The sequence below is a fragment of the Notolepis coatsorum genome, assembly GCF_963971535.1.
Source record: "Notolepis coatsorum genome assembly, chromosome: 9".
Taxonomy (NCBI): Eukaryota; Metazoa; Chordata; class Actinopteri; order Aulopiformes; family Paralepididae; genus Notolepis; species Notolepis coatsorum.
This window is the reverse complement of record NC_140173.1, coordinates 43,686,657-43,702,117: the sequence shown is the minus strand read 5'-3', so window position 1 is coordinate 43,702,117 and position 15,461 is coordinate 43,686,657. Positions and strand designations below refer to the sequence as shown.

The window sequence follows — 15,461 nt, the reverse complement described above, 5'->3', positions numbered from 1 at the left end:
CATATCTGCCCCTTCTCCTGGAGTTAGCATGTCGGCGTGGTTAGGGCACGGGACTGGTTCTGGTCACGCTGGTCCGGATCAGTTGAACCCGTTGTCCGCCGGGGATGCAGATCTGCTGTTCTGGTACCCTGAGGGACTTGGGCTTTTTCCAGGGGGAGAAATGCCAGTTCGGTCCGGGTGTCACAGGGTTAGGCGCTATGGACACCCTTGTTGGGTACGTTGTATTCTACACTGTCGTAATGGCTTACGGCCGTGCCAACCTGTACACGCCCGATCTCGTCGGATCTCGGCCGCTACGCAGGTTGGTCTTGGTTAGTACTTGGTTGGGAGACCTCCTGGGAATACCAAGTACGGGGTGCTTGGGGCTGGTTCTCCATTTCTTTCGCTCTTCTCTTACGCATGGCGAAGAGGGGCCTGTTGGCGTGGTCTTTGACCTCCTCGGGGGACCCTGTGCTCCCCGTATCGCCGGGCCCGGTCCGAAGTAATGTTTCGCCGACCCGTAGGCCCGGGATAACCCTGTTGGAAACTGAAACACTGGTACTGCGGTAGTGCCGCAGGTACGGTTTGGAGTTTTTTCTTGAGGGGTTATGGGACCAACCACTGCATAGGTTAACGACTGGGTGGTTGGTTCTCTGGTGTGTTGGTGCAGTGTCAACTCCCGGGTTGCCCGGTTGAGTGTGCCCCTGCACGTTCATGACGTCTGCCAATCGTGTCAGCCTTTCGCTATGAGGGAGGCTTTGTCATGGTGGTCAACAACGCCAGCATACGCCCCTTCCGCCGGGGCGGCTGTTTCAGCTGACCCCTCTGGCGCCTGTCTCGTCCGCAGTCTCCAGGCTCGGGTTAACAGCCTGTTGCCTGGTTTCCCCCGGTGCGCTGCCTGCTTCCGTGGTAAGCCTTTGATTCTTACGGCCATGCTGACTGCCTGTCCTGCAGGGTCAGTGTGCCAGGCGGTGTGCTATTGGGGGGACAGGGCCCGCTCTGGTGAGGGGCCTTTGTCCGAATACGCTGGCGATGTGGGGGGCGGGGTCACTGAGTGACCACCTGGTGGGGTCTTGATGCTGGCATCATGGACTTCTCCGGGCCCCCGTTTTCCAGGGGGTCCAGTCCCTTTGGTGGGTCTGGGTCTTCCTTCGCGCTCCGCTGCTACGGCCTTGCCACGGGGTTGAGTTTGCTCTTGACCCCGTGATTCTGGGGGCAGTAACGAGGTCGTTCCTTCCGTTCGTTCCCGGGTGGCATGCGGGTTGTGCGTGTGGGTAGTCGTGGGGTCAGGCCACGGTCTGCTCACCCTGTGCGTTGAGTTGCTTGAGTGCCTCTTCGCACGGTCGGGTCCGTCGCTCTCCCGTGATCCCCCAATAGGGGGGGGGGTGCCCTCCATTAGGGGGGGTCGGGGGGGCTCGGTCCTCCCTGATCTGATGGTTGTGGGGGGCCTCAGCGGGGTGTATTTGTCGGCCGATGGCTCTCGCTCGGCCTCCCTTGTGCGTGAGTGACGCCGAGCGAGAGCCGTTACGATACAGAACGTTAGGTTATGGCTATAACCAAGTTCTGTTAGTAATGGTGACGCTCGGCGTCCGACGCCGCTGCAGCCCTTGATCTCACCTTGTGGTGAAAGCTTGGGAAGGAGGCGAGACACCTGCTTATGAAGGTAAGCTGATGAGGGGTGTGGTCAGACGAATATTGGGATAAAGGTACATTTGTGGAATTTTATTCAGTGCGCGTGCACAAGCGAGGTGCAGTGCGTGAGTTACGCCGAGCGTCACCATTACTAACAGAACTTGGTTATAGCCATAACCTAACGTTCACAGTGGGAACAATGATGCTGAGTGTTCCATTTCCTCTCCCTCCCCCCTCTGCAGGAGATGTTGGACATTATGAGGTCCATCTACGACATGATGGGGAAGTACACATACCCCAATATGCAGGACGACGCCCCCAGGGAACACGTGGAGAGCTTCTTCCAGGTCAAACCCCCTCCCCCCCCCGAGCTGTCTGTTCGCCTGTACGTCACAGCCTGCTGAGCACCTCTGTCCAGGAAGGATCCCTACCCAATCTGGACATCCTCGATGAAACTAGTTTGAAAGAAAATGTGACTATAGTGTTGAATTGGGTGCATACATAGGATCACTAATAAGCAACATTTATGAGTTATGCAGTGATGTAGTTATCAGAAAGGTAAACCATACTGTACCTGTATGGCTGCGTTCATCGTCGTTTCCATGGACACAAGGCTGCCATGAAATTAAACCTTTCAATTAATTTTCATTTCTTCTTTATAAAATAGATTAAATAATATGGGGGGAATAATAATATAATATTGTTTATTCAATATGTTAAGGGGAAATAATATGAGTAGAAGGAAGCACTGGTTAGTTTACTTACTGTTTGGGCAGAGGTTGACAGTGGAATGCTGTCCAACTCTCTGCATAGGAGAACATACAGGTAGATGATAATATACATTTTTGACCAGGGGTTAACATTTAATTGGGCAGTGGGCAGAGGGTCATAAATAATATTATTGGACATTAGCAACTGTAATCAGTAAGAGACTGGGTTTGTTTTTTTATGAACATGTTAATAATATGCCTTGTAGGTATATTATACCTAGGTGGTGTAGTGGGCAAGGCGCTCGCCACCAATGCAGGAGACGCTGGGTTCGAGCCCAGCTCTCCGCATTGCTATCAGCTTGGCTGGTCGTTCATACTAACACAATTGCCAGTGTTAGGGGTGGGAAAGCTGGTGGGTGGGTCCTGGTCATTGTAAACAGCGACTCCTACAGTTCGGTCGGGGCGCCTGCTCAGCGAGGATAGGATCTAAGGGGGGTAGTGTGATCCTTCCACACGTTACACCCTCTCAGTGAGAGTCCGCGCTGCCAGGTGAAAAGAAGCGGTTGATTGGCTACACGTGTGTCGGAGGAAGCACGTGATAGCCTCCACTCTCCCAGACCAACTGTGGGGAGAGAGAATGACCAGGAAGGGGATTGGGAATTGGCATAACGACTAACATTGGGATGGGAGAAAAACGGAGGAAAAAAGGAGGGGGAAAAAGATTGTGATTGTGCAAAAATACAATAAAATAGAATAATATAATAGATAATAAAATAGAATAGACATGATACAAAGATGAATTTCCCTATTGGGATTGAAGTGCAAACCTAACTTTCACCAATCTTCACCTTTTTTTTTTTTTTTAAATAATATATATATAAAAGGTTACTCTTGATCAAAAAAAGATGAATGTCCCTATTGGGATTAATAGTGCAATAACTTGCTTTTTCACCAAACTTCACTCAAATCAAATCAAAACTTTCACCAAACATCGCTTTTTGTAAAAATAAAAGGTGACCCTTTTTTGAAAATCGACTTTTACTTTTTCAAAATCGTCCTAACTCATTAATTCGAATTAATCGATCAAATCGATTAATCGCCCAGCCCTAATACAAAGTAATAAGAATAAAATACAATGATAAGCTTAAGAAATAAAGGTAATGAGTACTACCGGTATATACAATAATATACAAATATACAGTTGTGTTTTTAAAGTGACCTTTTTGTAGTGTATTTGTGTGTGGGGTGTGTGACAGAGTGCAAGTGAGGATGTGTGGTGTGTGTGTGTATGTGTGTGTTGATGTGTGCTTGTGTGTGGACAGATCAGTGTTCAGTGTTCTGATGGCCTGGGGGAAGAAGCTGAGTCGGAGTCTCTCTGTTCTTGCTGCATGTATGCGGAGGCACTTGCCTGACCGCAGCAGCTTGAACAGGCTATTGTCTATCTGCTGAGCGCACTACTCTCTGTAGAGCCTTCCTGTCCTGGGCAGTGCAGTTGCCAAACCAGGCATTGAGTAAACCTCTGCTTCCTCTTCCCTTCAGAAAATGGACCGTAATCAAGACGGGGTGGTCACCATCGAGGAGTTCATCGAGTCGTGTCAAAAGGTACGCCGTCAAACTGAGACATCCGAGTGAAAGGGACGCCTGGGCCCCGTTCCCCGTACCTGGATAACTGAGTTAGCCGGATAATTTCCAGTCAAGCCTGACTTAAGCCGGACCTTCCCATTCCCCGACGCGCGATTGTCCAAATCACCATGACAACAGATCAAAAAGTTTGAGCCTGGTCGGGAGCAGGGTTAACTTCAGTTAGCCGGATGAACCATGGCCACGCCCCCGCAAATAAATGACAGCTCGCTTCCTGAAATGATTCTCACAGTCTAGATCCCATTATACCATTCTGAATTATGTTTCTGTGCTTCGTTTTCCTAGAGGGGGCTTCTGAAATGTATAATAATAGAACTAAATGCTGATAATAAATCATATTGAGCCTATAGATTTACTTTGTCCTAAATAAAATAATGCACGTCATATACGGCGCTCGGAGTCGCGATACACGCTGCATGTGGTTATTTTAATAACGGCGCATTGCAAATGTGAATCCCGCGGGGATATTTTTAATGAATGAAACCTATCGGCCGTTTGGCTCTGATTAGTTTCATATATTCTCCGCTGTAGATTTGCTTAACGAAGCGCCCGGATTGTGTTTCATTCAAGCATAAAATTGAAGTGTCTATGCGTGGATTGTGGATTTTGTGTGATATTGTAACTGGGATTAAAATCATCAGGGGACCCTGATGGAAACAAGACAAACGTCTTTCTCAGGTCTGCATCCCCTTAACAATTGTATGTATTGAGCCGTACTGTATTGTACCCATTCTGCAATCTGTTAAATAAAGTTTTCATTCATTTCATTCATTCAGATGCGCTGTTTGACGGATTTGAGAAATTGAATGAGCCGTTGACGTCACATTAATGCATTTGAGAATAAAGAGATAAAACTTCATTCAAAAGAAAAAATATTCTAAACACGGGTCTCTTGTCCATTAATGGATAAACAATGAATCTATCCCGTCTGGCACAGTGGCGCAGCGGTAGTGCTCAATCCTGCCAACCGGGTGACCGGTGTTCGAAACCCCGCGTTTCCAATATAATTTTTTGGAATATAATATTAATGATTATACACAAAAGTAGCCTAGTTTTAAGTTAAAATATTATAAATCTACATGCATTGAGGATGTCATTCTTTATATAGCTCTCAACGTGCACCAAATTGAATTATTCCTACATTGCAAAAAGAAGGAAAAGATTAGGATTCGAACCCGGGCCGTCTGCGTGAAAGTCAAAAGCAGAAACCGTTACACCACAGTGCAGATAAGTAAAAGATCCACCATACATCAATCAATGGGTAAGAGAGCCGTATCCTTATTCTGTATAACAGTTTAACTAATTATTTTCGCTAGCAAGATCTCATTTGATTATTCAATCCATAAACCTACTGCCAGCAGGCAAGTTTAAAGAAATATAATCTGATTGATTGAGGTAATGAGGGACTTAAAATTAGCCTATAGATAACGCATTTAACTTGTCGGCGAGGCGATTGAGCCGTACTGCAATCTGTTAATAAAGTTTTAAATCAATTAATCAATCAATGCCGTTAGAAAATCAGGATCTCTGCTATCGATACGTGCTGGCTTTTCAACTGAAGCGGCCGTGCGCACTTATCCTGGGTCTCAAGTCTGGTTCGAGTTAACGAGACTGAATCCACCTTCGAGGAACAGGAAAATCCCGGCTTCAAACATCGGGTTAATTGAATCTGGATAATGGGACTCTTGATCGACTTAGTTGAACCAGGTACAGGGAATAGGGCCCTGGACATCTAGAATTGTATTCTTTGTTTTAAAACTTTAATTTTTTTTTAATATATATATTTATTTGAGCTACTCTGAAATATATTTCTTAGCATGGTAACCAATATTTTGACATTTAAAAAACATAAGGGGAAAATGCACCAAGGTAGAAGCTGCCTAGGGGGCACCCTGACAATGTGCTAGGTGCTGACAGTATTTGGCGATATCACACGTTTCTTTTTTACTATTCCATTCAATCAGGTAACATCACAACGTATCTATAAGAGACCACTATTTGAACCTTGGTGTTAAATGTGCTCCTATACAGTCAAATATAAACAGTAGCCACTTTACACATTGAGTAAGGCCACTTTATGAGGTGTGCAGGTTTATCTTATTAGGTGTATGTTATGATGATGCTAATGCTTGTCTCTTTGTCCATGTCTCCCGTCTCCTTTTAGGACGAGCATATTATGCAGTCCATGCAGCTGTTTGACAACGTCATCTAAAAGTTTGGACAGGAGAGGACACAGGCTCTTGGGAGGGGAGTGTGTGTGTGCGCATGCGTGTTTGTTTGTGGGTGTGTGTATGTTTGTGGGTGTGTGTGTGCATAATGTGTGTGCCTGCACAGATGCGAGAGTTCTTGTGAGTGCACATTTGTAGGTTTGTGTGTATTTTTCTTGAGAGATGTGAGTGTGAGTAGGCCCTCCACCTCCTCTCCCAGGGTTTCAGAGCCCGTCCTCCAACAGCACCCCCCCCCCCCCCCCCCCCCCCCCGAGGCTCTGGCTCATAGACACTGGCACGCCCGAGCCCCCTCACCCGTTATATTTATAGAAAACTTTATTTAAACATAACTATCGTTGATGAGAGAACGACCGCCCTTGAAGTGGGATAAAGTTGGCCCGAAAACCCTGATCTAAAGGTCGAAGATCACTTTTAGCATTTTTTCCCCCCATGACGGTTCATTTTTGGGATTTGTTAAGGATAACTTTAAAGGGGCATTTCGCTGTAAAAAATTATAAATAAATAAAAAAAAGACGTAAAACCTGCCTCGAGAGCTCGGGCCACATCATCCCCTTGAGAAACTCCCCCCGGATGACATCACCCAGAGGAGAGCAGACTTCAACTTAAACTTCAAACTACTTTATTTTCCTTTTGGAACTTCATTTGTGCAGTAAGACAAACATAGTCACAATACACTCACCACTATAAAAAAACACCAACTACATTACAACTACAGTAAAAAAGACCACTATAAAAAAACACCAACTACATTAAAACTACAGTACTTAAAAGCATGATATATTAAAATCCATATAGAGCCATTTTATATGTATATAAATAATAATAATAATAATACTAATAGACATATTAATAGACCTCCAGCTAACTGCAGACGTTATGTTGAAGAGACAGCTGAGGAAACGGTGTCACTAAGCGGTCTGCTCTGCTCCAGGCGACGCTATACAGCAGAGTTTCTTGGGGATGCGATGCAGCAGAACTCTCAAGCTACAGAACACAGTCGATAAGTGTCACATATGAAAAAAAGGTGAAATGTCTCTTTATAATGCCAACCCTGTGCACAATACGGGCGACTCCTAACCGGAGCAGCTATAGACTCCTCGCACCACGTTGTAAAACAAAGAGGTGGGTTCTGGCGCCATCTGGTGAACGAGAGGAAGAACACGAGAGCCGAGGACCATCACAGTGGCAGATGGAGGAGGAGCAACGGTGTTGTTTACAATGAAGAAATTATTTTAATATAGCATGATGATGTCACTAATATCCAATTCATGTATTTACAGAGATACTCCAAAGTCTTGATACATCCATCCATCCGTTCGTCTGTCTGTCTGTCTGTCTGTCTTTCCTGGTCACGCGCAGGTGTCTCACTCCACTCCAGTTTGTATCCATCGTATGTGCGTGTGTGTCAGGGTTCCCACAGACATTGCAAAATGAAATTCAAGGACTTTCAAGTACTTTTCTAAGCACAATTTCTTTTAAAGGGCATTTAAAAGGATACAATTCACTTTTAAAAGTCGTTTTTTATAGAAGAAAATCTTGATCCAATATGTATGGCTTAAAACCAATTTCCGACAATTAGTTACACTTTAAATACAAAAAATGTATTTCTTGATTCAGAACCATTTTATCATGGATGAACAAAACTTTCAATGTGAAAGGTTGATTTGAATTTCAAGGACTTTTTAAGCACCTTGTTAAAAAATTTGCAGTTTTCAAGGAATTCCAGACCTTGAAATGTTTTGGTAAAAAATCAAGCACTTTAAGCACTTCAAGGACCTTGTGCGAACCCTGGTGTGTGTGCATGTGTAAGAGGCAGAGATGTCCAGCAGCCGTGACCATGATTAAAATCCACCCTGCCCATATGCAACTAGAGGGTGTAAGGGCTCATTCACATCTAATCAGGCGATGCATCTTTTTAATTGAGGGTAGTTGCTAGGGATGGGCAAAACTCACAAAATGACTATTTGTTATTACAAAATGACCCACATTAACCTATGTTTTTGTTTTGACCAAATAGCAAACACGACATAATCAAACAAGCGAGCTAGCTGGCTGCTGTCATTGCTAACAGCTAGATATTTGCGATTCGCAGCAGGCTAACGTTATTTCCAGGCATTCATTCCGAAAGTTACACCGTTGCTTGAAATGTCTGAGCTTCCACGCTAACGTATGGTTTTGTTTTGACTAAATAGCGAACGTGAGATAGTCCCAACAAGCGAGCTAGCTGGCGGCTGTCATCGATAGCCAATGCTAGTGGACCAGGCTAGCGTATTTCCGGGAACAAAAGCATTCATTCTGAACATTACATCACTGATGCTTGAAATATTAGCTAAGTTAAACAACATGGCAAACGTACAAACCATTGCTACCATGTAACATCTTTTTCTTCACCTTTCTCTTCTGTTCTCCCAGCTGCTAGCTAGCTGTACCCAGCATACCGTGCAGTGGTGTAACAGTTAATAGGGTCCCCTCTCAATACACTACACAGTGTAGTTGCCGGGAATAACAGTGGGAAATATATTTGCATAAACAAATACTTTATTTTTTTTTATATAATTTAACGACTATTAGAATACTTGAAAATCGATGCCCATCCCTAATAGTTGCGTCGGGCTCATACCGTAATGCAACCCCTCCCCGCACTGCAATGGCTATAGGCGAGTCAATATATGGTTTAACCCCAAAAAAAATTTATACAAAAGGTTTTTCAATGGATTCTGGTAGTATTGGGCGTGCTAAATAACATACTAAAAGTCGACCAAAATCGACCCCTCCGAAAGCCGTAATTTCCAAGATGGCGTCCCAGATGGCGCCGGGGCGATTAAAATGGCTATATCTCAAATTAAGAAAATGGTGCAAAGGATTTCTCAACTGATTCTGGTACCTCTGGGCATGCTCACTAACATACTAAAAATCTAGGAAAATACACCTTCCAGAAAGGCTTCATTTTCAAGATGGCGTCCAAAATTGCGGCTGGCCAAGCTTAAAATGGCTATATATATGTCAATATAAAAATTATATAAATGATTTTGTCATTTGATTCTGGTACCCCAAGTACCCCTAGACATACTTAGGAACATACTAAAGTTTTAGGGAAATACACCTTCCGAAGAGGCTTAATTTTCAAAATGGTGTCCAAAATGACGACTGGGAGCTTAGAATGCCTGTATCTCAAATGGGAAAACATTTCTAAAGGATTTATAAACTGATTCTGGCACCTCTATACATTAATAACGAGCGAAATATCTAGCTAAATATATCTGCTAGGAATGCATCATTTGCATCATCAAAATGGCTGCCTGTAGCTTATTTTGGCTAAAATTAAAATTGGTTATTATATTCAACCTAGAAAGCTGGCTTTGGTGTTGAACACAAAATAAACGACCCACTTATTGTGGTCTTTAGGCCTACTCATCATCATCTTCAGGATCCTCTGGGAGAAACTTGTTATGTGGATTGTCACATTCATGAAGTTGACATGGTCCACAGACCGTAGTACAAGGTAGTCCATATTTTCTGCATGAGCAGCGAAGTGTCTTGCAGGCAGTGGTACAGTTACAATGAATGACCTTCAAGAGACTGTCTGGAGCAGCATTCATTGTTGACATGAGTGGGACAAATCTATTGTCCTGCAGGTTCCAGCCCCAGTCTAGAGCATCTATACCATCATCTGTTCCCATCCAGACCATGACCTGGTAGTATGCTCTACGACAGTGGAATTTGGTAGCAGATTCAGTTGGTGGTAGACGTTCAGGCGTTACCGTTGATGAAGCTGAGACAACCTTCTTGCTGAAAATGTTATATCTCATTTTTGCAAGCGAATCTGTGCACTTTCCACCAAAAAAGACAGCCATTGCTTGGCACCCAAGGTCATCGATCACATCTGTTGTCTGGTTTGGTACAGTGAATGCATTGGCACAAGCCAGAAGGACAGGATCCCCTTTTACAAGTTTTTGGAATGCTGTCTTTTTGCCAACTCCGAAGATCCGGGAAGTTGTGTCACAGCCAGTCACAGCATGGATGAACAGCAACTGAAAACACACATCCTGTCCGAGTACTTCTTTCAAATGGTTTATGGCGTACACTTTAAAACTGCCATCAGCTTTCGACTTGTCTGATCTGAAATAAAGGCCCTTGCTATCTCTCTGTGCATAGTAAAGAAGTAAGACGAGGAGATCAGTATCTTCTCCAAGCAGCGCCGTGGTGTGAAGAAGAGATGATCCCACTGCGGCCCTTACTATGTCTACATCAGCATCTCCAAGTGAATTGACCACAGTGCAATCCCGTTCTTTCAGTTCATCACTTATCATGTGGATCAGTTTCTGTTTATTCAGATCTCTTGACAGGAACTCCTCCTTCTTACCTGAGAACTCTGTCTCAGCAGTGAAGTTGACAATGGGATGAATATTGTTTCCTCTTCTTTGATGTGTGTTGTCTTTAATGGATGGCCCATCCTCATAGCCATCAAACACAATGGTTGTAGCTGAGCCATAATGTTGGATGGTGAAGTCTGCATATGACTGTGCAATTTTACCATAGCTTTGTCCGTGCTTCCATTGTATTCGGTGAAGGAGTGAACCACCATCAAGAACATAATGCTCCGTTTCTGGTACAGAATCTAGGATTGCATCACTTGCATGATCACAGATCGCGTGCGCTAGTTGTGGTTTATCAGCTTTGCGGAAGACGTTTCCGGCTTCAAAGAGGGCAGGAGGGAAAGGACTGAGTTCGTAACGCATAACCTCCTCCAATGACAGCTCTCCAGTTTGGGAGACAATAAGGAAACGTTGAAAAAGAAGTGCAGAATCAATGATTCGATCAGGAGCAACCTTGATAGACGATTTTTGTCCAAGGGTTATGGCTTTATCCTTTCTACTAAATGAAAATGTGAATGCCGGCTGTCCGATCATTTTGTGCATGATGTTGCGTCCAACAGAGTCATAATCATACACGTTCACTCCATCCTCAGCGACAACACCTGTAACAACATTCCTTAAAGAAGAGTCTGGAGAGAAAGGTGAACATATAGCAAGTTTTGAAGTGATCTTCTCCAGGTCAGCAGCATCCCTTTTCATCCTTGCCTCTGTTGAATCCTTGTGCTGTTCTGATGTTGTGTATGTCTGGTTTGAGAACTCCTGCATTGCGGTGTTATACTCTGATGTTATGCCCTTTGACATTGTCCAAAGGGATCTCTGATTGTCGGTCATTCCACTTCCATGTGTCATCCCTCCTGTAGTCTTCAATGACCTCATCAATGTTGTTTCGATTACAAGATCTGAGCTGAGGCCTGCCCATGATTGGCTGCTGCGACGGATAACATGAAAACCCTTTTCAAATTGTCTGAAGACATCTGGGTGGTTGATGTGAAGCTGACTCATCTCTTGGACATAAAAGTGTGCCGATTTCAAGTAATTGTAATGCCCAGCCGCAGCGAATATCGGCTGGCATTCAGAAACAGCGCGTAGGTGCAAAAGCCAGGAACCTGTGCGATCTGCTGTTATCAGTGACCTAGCAACTTCTAACATGTGTTGGTAATTTAGCCACAACTGACTAGTTTTGGATCTAGCACACAGTTCCATCTTCCTTTTTCCCAGCTCTTCATTTATTGTGATGAGGGTCTCTGATGTGAACACTGTTTCCAATGGCATTTCACCCTTAACTATTGAGGTATACATTGCTTCAGACTGTTCAACCATTGCTGCAAATTCATGACTATCATCTACCATTTCTGATATTATCATGCGGTTAAGGGGAGACACTGCAGGTGAATAGGGTAAAATAATTAACTAATAGATATCACAATGAAACTTCCCCAGTTGATTACTTATATTAAGACAAGACTTTTTTGTATTACAAGTTTTCTGAAATTGTATGTTTAAATATGCAAATGAGGCATGATCTACTTAAATATGCACTAATTTGCATATAATTCCAGGACAGAAATCTGAACATTGGATAAAGCCATTTTCAAAATTATAGTTTCATTTTGTTGACATATTAGAGCCAAAGGTTATTACAGAGGGGATTTTGGATATCTCTTTTTATCACTCCATAAATCAGAAAATACTCCATTCAGTCCATTTTTATGGTAAAATTCCATATTTCGCCATGTTTTTAGGAATAAAATGTGATATAAATCAGGGTATGAATGCGATATCAACAAACCCTTCTGTAAATACCTTCAGAACATAGATATGAATAGAACTGGAAGGTGTGGTGTATGTGAGTGCTACTGAAGTGGAGATTTCTGGCTCAGAGTATGAGGAAAAACTCTTAAAACTCATTTTTGGGAAAACGCCTTCAAAGTTCTGTATTGTAAAATGCCATACTTTTTTTTAAACAGATATTTACAAACACAATACCTAATCAAACCATTAGTAATAGACAACCTAAACACATGCCTGATAACTGAATATTAATAATAATGTTATTGAACTGAACAGAACTACACACAGGCTACAAACAGTGTAGTACAGTGTAGTACCCCCTAATAGGCAAAACATATTTGAATAGATATCACTATGAAACTTTCCCAATTTGTTATGTACATATAAACTAAGAAAAAATATATTGCAAGTTTTCTGAAATTTGTTTATATATGCAAATGAGGCACTTCCCCATTAAATATGTGCACATTTATGGATGCAATAAGGCAAAATGATGTAAAATAAACAACTAAATGTGTGTTATTGACGTTTTATTGTCACTAGTTTCATAGAAGACATGTTTAGGAAGCAAAATATAACAAAATCTCAAAATCAACAAAAAAAGTATATTTGACTATTTACCTGCAGTGTCTCGCCTTAAGACATTTGTCAACCAGAAGATGGCCACGGAATGCTCTCTGAACTGATTTGCCTGTCATCATATGGGCTACTGAGTTCTCCCCATAGACTACCCCTAGAATGTCCTTAAGTCCTGTACCGTCCATCAGTGTACCAATTGCTCCTAGCAAATTCATAAATGTGTGAAATCCTCCTAGGAGCAGGACAAAGGACTTGAGGTGACTGCACTGTGGTGAATCTAGGATTATCTCTGCTGCTTTCCAATATAGGGGTTGGTCAAATGTAACTACTGGGGCAAGGTGGTGTTTGGATGCCAGACCACAAATGAACTCCAGTGTTGACAGAATGCATGTTTTGTCTCCGGAGTACATGTCTATCATTGGTAAGTATCTCACTGAAGACTGCCCTGGATGTTCATCTCCCTTATGAATAATGTGCATCATCCGCTGCCAACCAGGTGCAGGCTGTTTGAAATTGAACGATAACTCCCAAAGCAGATAAACCATCTTGTTACATTCTGCGAGTCTTGGAAGTTCTTTAAATGTGGTGTCTCTGCAAAAGTGTTTGGCAAAGTGATAATCTATTATCACAACTTTTGACCTCTGCACAAGATTCAGTTCATTAATTCTGAACCTCGGAATCCTTTGGTCTGTCTTCTGTCCTGGTGTCAAGGCAGCTATCATGCCCATCCCATGAAATGTCCCTTTCCCATCAATTGTTAGAATATTATGATCTACATTGTCTGCAGCAAATAAGACGGTCGTGTTCAACACATCAATATCCTTACCAAGCATGTTTGGTGCAGTACAATTTGCAGCATTCATTTCAAACCTCTGCAGTTCAGAATAGGAAGAGCAGAATCCCATCTTATTCAGTATATCTACAATTAACCGAGACCGGTTTAAGTGGTGCATTTGCACTGCTAGGCCAATTTGCAAAGGGGCAAGGACAGCTCGTGGTCGGACTGCCTGTATGATTGCGTGGCCAATACTAGCAATTTTCTGCTCTGTCTCTTTACCGACAAACAACGCTTCAACAATGGTAGTTTGGGAGCTGGAGAGTGCAAACACCTCTAACTATAACAACTATAATGGTCAAAAAGAAGGCTTCAACTATGCTAGCTTGAGAGCTGGAGAGTGCAAACACCTTTTTTAGTAAGCTATTTGTATTTGTATAGTCATTTTAAGCTCCTGGGCGCCAGTTTGGACGCCATCTTGAAAATGATGCCTTTCCGGAAGGTGTATTTTCCTAGATTTTTAGTATGTTCACAAGCATGTCTAGAGGTACCAGAATCAAGTGAAAAATCATAGTTATATATTTTTTTCTATTGAGATATATAGCCATTTTAAGCTTGGTCTGCCGCCATTTTGGACGCCATCTTGAAAATTAAGCCTTTCTGGAAGGTGTATTTTCCTAGATTTTTAGTATGTTAGTGAACATGCCCAGAGGTACCAGAATCAGTTGGGAAATCCTTTGCACCATATTCTCAATTTGAGATATAGCCATTTTAATATCTCCACCGCCATCTGGGACGCCATCTTGGAAATGGCGGCTTTCGGGGGGGTCGATTTTGGTCGACTTTTAGTATGTTATTTAGCACGCCCAATACTATCGGAATCCATCGAAAAACCTTTTGTATCAACTTTTTTTTTGGGTTAAGTGCTTTTTTTTCATAGATTGACTCGCCTACTAATCAATCACAGAGGAAGATGAAAGCTCACAGCATGAGGTCACACATCAAGACACCACCCTGTGGCGAGGTGCTGCATTGCACTCAGTAGATGTGAATGAACCCTAACCCCCTAAACTTAACCTGCATCGAGTTATTCTCCTCACATAGAGGACCTCCTGGCCTTCTCATTCTCAACCCTATTACAATCTTGGATATAGGTTGTCTGTTGACTGTACGTCTTCCAATATTCCCAGTGGTGTGATATTAGGCAGTACTACTATTAGATTACAGGTTGTATTTGTGAAATGTTTTGTAATTGTGTGGTTGCAGCAGGTTCTACTGTTACACACAATTCATTTGACAGGGTATCTGCAGGTTTCAACAAGTAACATTGTAGCCCTATTTTCAGAAGTTTTGCCTAAAGGTACATGCCTAAGTAAATGGAAGATTGCTCCACTTCTACAAGGTCAATGTGCATGTTCTTGGTATCTAGGAACATCTAGGGACCTGGGGGTATGTATTCCCAGTGTCAGAAATATTGTGTCTGTTACTAGGCTTGAGTAAAAAAAAATATATATAAATTATGATTTTATTTTGCATCTGCCGGTGAATAACACCATGAAAACATTGAGGTTCTTTTGATTACGCTCGCTGAGCTCATTCAGCACCTTCTTGAGATCAAGTGTACAAATAATCTAAGCAAATTAATAAAGGGAAGATGATTAAACAGAAGGATTTGTAGATACAGTAATAAATTATAATAAATTTTAATTATAAATTCATATTTGACCTTGAACTTGACCTTATTATCATA

General features: G+C 42.8%; 1 protein-coding gene across 6 annotated transcripts in view; it reads left to right on the top strand.

The window, feature by feature from the left end:
* The window catches only part of LOC311234015 (A-type potassium channel modulatory protein KCNIP2), a gene marked incomplete at both ends in the record, with an annotated part of 932,082 nt that extends 925,908 nt beyond the window's left edge, over positions 1 to 6,174 (top strand). For all 6 annotated transcript variants that reach the window (XM_084321098.1, XM_084321101.1, XM_084321100.1 and 3 more), the window contains 3 exons: positions 1,854 to 1,958; positions 3,861 to 3,923; positions 6,127 to 6,174. In XM_084321098.1, coding sequence (XP_084177224.1) covers positions 1,854 to 1,958; positions 3,861 to 3,923; positions 6,127 to 6,174 — 216 coding nt within the window. The remainder of the gene's footprint in view (positions 1 to 1,853; positions 1,959 to 3,860; positions 3,924 to 6,126) is intronic.
* Positions 6,175 to 15,461: the final 9,287 nt, after the last annotated feature.